Below are 7,264 nucleotides of genomic sequence, written 5' to 3'. Positions count from 1 at the left end.
ACGGAGTCTGGCTCTGTCTCAGTTGCCCAGGGTGGAGTGCAGTGGCGCAGTGTACACTCACTGCAACCTCCACCTCCCGGGTTCAAGCAATTCTTCAGCTTCAGCTTCCTGGGTAGCTGGGACCATAGGCACAGGCCACTGCGCCCGGCTGATCGAGACAGCTTTTTACCATGTTGGCCAGGCTGGTCTCAAACTTTTGGCCTCAGGTAAGCCACCGCACCCATCCGGCTTTTTGTAATAGAAGGAATGATGCACTGATGAGGAGCTGGGAGGGACATTTTTCCTGTGTACCTTGCAGGATTATTTCAAGGATCAAATAAAAAACGGAGGCACTTTGCCAAGTCCTCCGTTCCTGGAAGATGGTATCCATCCTGATTTCCAGCTTTCTGCTCATTTTTCTTTTTTGCTGGTTTGCCAAATACTTTATACTGGATTAATTTACTTTTAATGGCATGACAGATTCTGTAAGCTAATTCTGTGCGAGAAAGTATTTTAACAGAATGGCTCACATCAGCTCTGTTTGTCTCCAAGCAGGAGGGAGAGGTTGACAGCTAAGTCATTGGCTCTACCTGGAATGCTCTGTGCTGACAGTCATAGTCCTGGGTTTCCCACCTTGAAAGGAGATGGAGTCAGAAATGACCTCTGTCCACGCTGTGCGGATTCCTCATCCCTCCATGCTCCAGCTCCCCACCCTGCCTCCCGGGGCCCATTCTGCCACGGGGTGTGGTGTACTTTCCTCTTTGGAAGCACATAGTGGCCTTGGGCTGTAGGGCTCAAACCCCAGGCTGCTACTTTCCTTGAGAATTGCTCACCAAGGGGGTGGGCTGCTCCTTCCACACAGCGCTGCCCATAAAGGTGGTAGTTTGGAAGCATGACGACTGGGTTTTCACGCTCCTCTGTAGAACGGGCCTCCCTCAGACCTTGTTACGATGTCAGCACATTACCCGTGTGACGCAAAAGAAAAAACTTCACTCTTGCAATCTGCCGGAGCCCAATATCTAGGTTTCTGCTTTGCAGGGCACTAAAACTAGGACACATTTTTATTTCTCAGCAAAGAAATATATGAATTCTACGTATTTTTTTATGTTTCATAGAATTCAATTCGCCACAATCTCTCTCTGAATCGTTATTTCATCAAAGTACCGCGTTCCCAGGAAGAACCAGGCAAAGGCTCATTCTGGAGGATAGATCCCGCCTCTGAAAGCAAATTAATAGAACAGGCTTTTAGGAAAAGACGGCCTAGGGGCGTGCCTTGCTTTAGAACCCCTCTGGGACCGCTCTCTTCTAGGTAAGGAAAAAAGAGGAACAAAAAGGCCTCACTGATGGTCACTGAACTTACCGCCAATGTTTTGGTACAATTTCCATTTGGAAATGGAGGAACTGCCAAATGCATTATGATTGAATGTTGGGATGGGATTTGAGCAAAAGTGTTGTTGCTGTCCAAGTATTTCTGGTTCTAGTGGTCTGAAGCATTTTAGACCATTTGCAAAGTTTGGCTTAAACCGCACTCCAAAGCGAGATTGTTGCTTCATGGGGCTTATCAGATACTGTTCACACCAGTGCCACATTGACATTTTCCCTTTTCTTTGGCACAGGAAAAGTTCTTTAAAACTACTTTTTAGAGGCCGGGTGCGGTGGCTCACACCTGTAATCTCAGCACTTTGGGAGGCCGAGGTGGGTGGATCACCTGAGGTCAGGAGTTCAATATCAGTCTGGCCAACATGGTGAAACCCCGTCTCTACTAGAAATTTTAAAAAAATTAGCCGGGCGTGGTGGTGCATGCCTGTGATCCCAGCTACTCGGGAGGCTGAGGCAGGAGAATCGCCTGAACCCTGGGGGTGGGGCAGGGTGGAGGTTGCAGTGAGCCAAGATCTCACCACTGCACTCTAGCCTGGGCAAAAGAGCGAAACTCCGTCTCAAAAAAAAAGAAACTTACTTTTTAGCTGCTTAAACTTGAGTTGACTTGTACAGTGTTAATTTGCCAGAGTTTAAAATTCCTTATTTTTAGTTTCACAAATACTGTTTTTAACAACAACAACAAAATGAGCATAACGTAAGTCTTAAGTGCCCACCGACTTGCCCGCTGCTGGCTCCTGCCATCTGTGCACAGGAACTGCTTAGAGAGAAAGGGCAGCCAGCCCCACCCCACGGCCATGCTGTGCATGTGAGCTCGGAGCACGTGATGGCCCGTCACACACAGGCTCAGCCTGTCTTGCCAAGTGCCCCGCTCAGTTCACAGGCATGCAGAGAAGCAAAACTTACACAGCGGTAGTCGGTTGGCAGGAGACAAACGACACCCCCTTTGCAAAGTGCACTTATTAAAACATTAAGTGCTGTCTGAGTACATCACCTGTAAAAACACAATGTCTTCTTCTCGGTGACATAGGAGTGCCCCAGCCTCTCCCAATCACGCTGGAGTGCTGTCTGCTCACTCTAGTGGCGCCCAGACCCCTGAGAGCCTGTCGAGGGAAGGTTCGCCGGCCCCCCTGGAGCCTGAGCCTGGCACCGCGCAGCCCAAACTCGCTGTCATCCAGGAAGCCCGATTTGCCCAGAGCGCACCAGGTGAGACAGCGGGAGAGGAAGCGCGGGCCAGACAGCATGAGCCAGACACAGACTCTGGGCTCAGCAGAGAAGGAGCAGCTGGACTTCCCAAGAGGCCTCTCTGTCCCTCCGTACCTTACATCAGGACCTGAGTGTCGTTTTATAGGCTTTGCAAAACTGGTAGCACTGGGAGTATTCTTAAAAATCAGTGAGTGTTCTTTAAATGACTGTGTATGGATGCCTGAAATAACTTAGGATTAACCTGTTTATAAGCTTGTCATTCAAAAATCCATGAAATGACCCCCCCCCCCGGAAAAAGAAAACCCATAAAGTAGACAAACTAGACACTGATTGGAAGCAAAAGCATGTCCTTTTTGTTTATTTATGTTTTTGAGACAGAGTCTCGCTCTGGTGCCCAGGCTGGAGTGCAGCGGCACCATCTCGGCTCACTGCAACCTCCGCCTCCTGGGTTCAAGTGATTCTCCTGTCTCATCCTCCCGAGTAGCTGGGACTACAGGCACCCGCCACCATGCCCAGCTAATTTTTATATTTTTAGTAGAGATGGGTTTTCACCATGTTGGCCAGGATGGTCTTGATCTCTTGACCTCATCATCCACCCGCCTAAGCCTCCAAAAGTGCTGGGATTACAGGCGCGAGCCACTTCGCTCAGCCTAACCTGTCCATTTTAAGAAATAGGTAAACACTTTGCAGTTTACTTAGAAAATCATAATGTGGAATAAAAATGTGTGCCCTGGGGAATTAAACAAACAAACATAGTGTGGACATGTGTCCAAACTAAGTCCGTTACAGTGGACAGCAATGTGAATTGGATCAGTTGGGATTTCTGGCCATGCTGGGCCAGAGAACAGTCTCCCCTGCCCACTGTCAGTAGCACCTGACAGCCATGTCTCTCTCTGGTCTAACCCCCAAACCACAAAGGGCAAGGGCTGGGTGCCAGAGGCTCTGTGACAGCCCCACGCTGTTTTTGAACTTCCTGCTTCCCTTCCACTTGTTTCAAGAGGGAGGTGTTGATCCTAGGTGAGTGTGGCCCTCGTCTTTCTGGCCTACATGGGGAGTTTCTTCTTCTGTTGTTTTTGATTGTCCTGAGACAAGGTCTTGCTCTGCGGCTCATGCTGGAGTACAGGGGCATGTTCTTGGCTGTCTGCAGTCTCCACCTTCCAGGCTCAAGCAGCCTTCCCTCTTCAGCCTCCCACATAGCTGGGGCTGCAGGCTCACACCAGCATGCCCAGCTAATATTTATTGTAGAGACAGGGTCTTCCTGTGCCCAGGCTGGTCTCAAACTCCTCCCACCTCAGCCTCCCAAAGTGCTGGGATTGCAGGGAGCCACCATGCCTGGCCCAGTTTCCTCTTACGTTGTGTATTGACATTTTCTTTTTTATGAAAAAGGAACTGTGGGAAGAGGTGTTATGAGGTATCTAAACAGAGCCAAAATTGCATTTTTAGGAGTTACAGATAGGAATTAAATGCCCCTATTAAAATACAACACCTCCCTCCTCGTTAGTAACGTGGCTATTGTGAGGTAAAGTAGGGCCGCGTCCTGTATTTTATATCAGGCTTGTGTGTTGTCAGTGCTTAGTGTGGGAGTCTTTGTCTGCAGAAGTCAGTATCTGTGAGTGTCAGTCCTGCTCCTGCTCGTGTCTTTCACCAGGGTCACCTCTGTCCAGTCAGCCAGTCTTAATCACCGTCCAGCGGCAGCTACCGCAGGCCCTCAAGCCTGTCACCTACACTGTAGCCACCCCGGTGACCACCTCGGCCGCCCAGCCACCCGTCGTGCAGACGGTTCACGTCGTCCACCAGATACCAGCAGTGTCGGTTGCCAGCGTGGCCGGGCTGGCCCCAGCGAGCACGTACACTGTCTCTGGACAAGCCGTGGTCGCCCCTGCAGCTGTGCTGGCCCCTCCCAAGGCAGAGCCCCAGGAGAACGGAGATCACAGGGAAGTCAAAGGTGGGCAGTGGGCACAGAGAGGCTGCCCCCTTCAGCCTCACACTCTTGGACGCCCGTAAGATTTCTTCACCCTTTGTCATTCGCTCTCTGTTTTAGAGGCATCTTCTAGCAGGTCCGATAACCATCTGATGATTATATTTTAAACTGGTAAGTTCTTTTTGTTGGCTTTCCAGTAACTTTAGTGTCGTTTCTTTTCCTTTTCCTTTCAGTGAAAGTGGAGCCTATTCCCACCATTGGCCATGCCACGCTAGGCACTGCTAGCCGGATCATCCAGACGGCACAGACCACCCCGGTCCAGACGGTGACCATAGTACAACAGGCACCTCTAGGTCAACACCAGCTGCCGATAAAAACTGTAACGCAAAACGGCGCTCACGTGACGTCTGTCCCCACTGCGGCCCACGGCCAGGTGAACAATGGTAAGACGTGCCGGCGGCTCGCTGCGGTGTGGGTATTGGGAGCAGAGGCTCTTCACTCAGGGTTTTGGTTGTAATAATTTTAACATTTGTCTGGGGAAATGTTTGCATTTCTAAGCTGCAGGAAGTCTAATCATGCTGTAGGAAGTGCTTGTGAAGTCGGCTGTCGTGGGATCCCCATTGGAGGACCTGTCTGAAAAGAGAGGAGAGTTTCTAATACCTTGAGAGAGAAAAAGACTCTCGCCTTTTGTAGATTTCCTGGGTGTGGCCAGGAAGCGGACTGCAGTGGGCCGTAGGCTGTGGCTCTCAAAGCTCCTGTGTGGAGCCGTCACCTGCCTTTTCGCGTGGCCTGCCTGCCCTGTGGCGGCGCTGTGCTGCTGAGGGTGGGGGAGAGGCACGGAAACTGCACAGATTGTGACGTTGACAGATGGAGACAGCAGAACCTCTGCACCAACACCAGGTTCTCTGCCTTCGCCCTGCCCTGGGAATGTGGAAAGGGTAGGAGTCCCAGCTGGCTGCCAGGTCAACATGGGCGTTGGGGCCTAGCAGATGGGTGTGGCAGTGGTCACACTGCACCGTGCTGTGCTGGGTTGGGTTGGGTACACGTGGCTGTCGGCGGCTGCATGGGCTGATCCTGACGTTTGCAGGATCTCAAGCAGGCAGATTCAAAGCTGCCAATCAAAACTGTCTCTCTGCCCATGAGACACTTTCTTTGAAAGAGAGTAGGGATCAGAAGGCTTTACCGTGACCTTCAAATCCTTACCGAATGTTAAAAACAGACCTTGAAACCTGCAGGTAGCTCCTCCTGTGACTCAGCACCACCTTCCCTCTCCCCAGATTTATGGAAGAACAAGGTCTGGAACCTTTTCTGGGGAAGACTAGCTACCCGAGAGTTTCTGTTTTTAAGCAGCAGTTCCCAACACGTCCTGCCTGTCGGTAGATTGCAGAGTTTGCCGTCATCAGTTTCCCTGGAGTGCCTTCTTCCCCAAGCACTGTGCCTTCTTGGTTGGTGATGGAGAGTTGCCCAGGCTTCCCCCTCCCCTTCTCTCTGGGAAACTGTGGCTGTGGATGCTCCTGGTGGCCCTGCAAGTAGCTGGGAGGAAATGGAAGCAGGGAGGGCAGGCAGGTGGCGTCCTGGTTTAAGTCATTCTTCCCGCTTTTAAGACGGCGTGGGCCTCCGTGAGTCCCAGACTTGATATGTGTCAGAATTCCCCAGAGGGCTGCGTTCCCTGGAGTTCCCAACTAGGCATGTCTCGTGTGGGGCCCAAGAATGTGCATTTCTGAAACATGCCAGGTGTGCCCCCCGTGCAGGTCAGAGGCCTTCTGGGTCCACCTCTCTTAGAAGCAGTTTGAAAAACTGTAACCCTTTTACATATTTATGTAAAATTTTTCATTACAAATTTAAGCAAGTATGTTAATTTTCCATTGTTGAGAATACTGATGTTTTAAAGTAAAACTCTTACGGGATTATTTATTTTAAGTGTACTGCTGGACTCCAAAACAGCCATTGTTAGATGTCCACTCACCCATGCATGGACCAGGCAGGAGTGGCCCAGACCCCCTCGGCTGTGGCCCTGTCTTTCCATCTCACGCTCCCCCACAGATTTTGTACGAGTCATGTACTTCAGGCCTAAATGTCATTTATTAGTCATGTCTTTTCTCTGCAGCAGCAATATACAGATATAAATATTAAAGACGCATTTGTCTATAAATAACAAAATTGATAAAAGGCAAAATTACAACATTCTTATAACATCAAAAATTAAAATGTTACTAAGATGCCTTTCTTAATATTTTTAGCTTTAAAGAAAACCGCCTGACTAGTTCTGTATTCATTGATGGTTGCACAGGCCTAGTGTCAGCACTGAAGCTCCTTCCAGATTCATGTGAAAGTCAGTGATCTCGGCCAGGTGTGGTGGCGCACACCTGTAATCCCAGCACTTTGGGAGGCTGAGGTGGGTGGATCACTTGAGGTCAGAAGTTCCAGACCAGTCTGGCCAACATGGTGAAACCTTGTGTCTACTAACAATGCAAAAATTAGCTGGGCGTGGTGGCGGGTTCCTGTAGTCCCAGCTACCCAGAAGGCTGAGGCAGGAGAATCTCTTGAACCTGGGAGACGGAGGACTCCAGCCTGGGTGGCAGAGCAAGACTCTGTCTCAGAAAAAAAAAAAAACTGTTATTGGGAAATCCTTTTGGTTCTCCTCGGATTTCATTGAAACCTTTGACTAAGAAACTACGTGTTTTGAAAAAGGATTTTTTTCAGGAAATAATAATTTGGGTTCCTAGCACCAGTTTTTTCTTTTCCTTTCCTTTCCTTTGTCTTTTTTTTTTTTTTTTTTTT

The 7,264-nt window shown here is 49.7% G+C and overlaps 1 protein-coding gene and 1 non-coding gene across 2 annotated transcripts in view; both read left to right on the top strand.

The window, feature by feature from the left end:
• FOXK2 (forkhead box K2) overlaps window positions 1-7,264 on the top strand; it is an 86,355-nt gene that overhangs the window by 59,115 nt on the left and 19,976 nt on the right. The window contains exons 5-8 of the mRNA XM_017524718.2: window positions 1,095-1,288; window positions 2,387-2,562; window positions 4,211-4,507; window positions 4,717-4,926. Of these exons, the coding sequence (XP_017380207.1) occupies window positions 1,095-1,288; window positions 2,387-2,562; window positions 4,211-4,507; window positions 4,717-4,926 (877 nt within the window). The remainder of the gene's footprint in view (window positions 1-1,094; window positions 1,289-2,386; window positions 2,563-4,210; window positions 4,508-4,716; window positions 4,927-7,264) is intronic.
• Window positions 850-954, top strand: LOC119470619. The gene has a single exon (XR_005199558.1). It is a non-coding gene; the product is annotated as a small nucleolar RNA U13 (small nucleolar RNA).

The sequence above is a fragment of the Cebus imitator genome, unplaced genomic scaffold (genome assembly GCF_001604975.1).
Source record: "Cebus imitator isolate Cc_AM_T3 unplaced genomic scaffold, Cebus_imitator-1.0 Scaffold36, whole genome shotgun sequence".
In the NCBI taxonomy this organism is placed as follows: domain Eukaryota; kingdom Metazoa; phylum Chordata; class Mammalia; order Primates; family Cebidae; genus Cebus; species Cebus imitator.
Note: the sequence above shows the minus strand (reverse complement) of the source record. Positions and strands in the feature narration are given on the sequence as shown.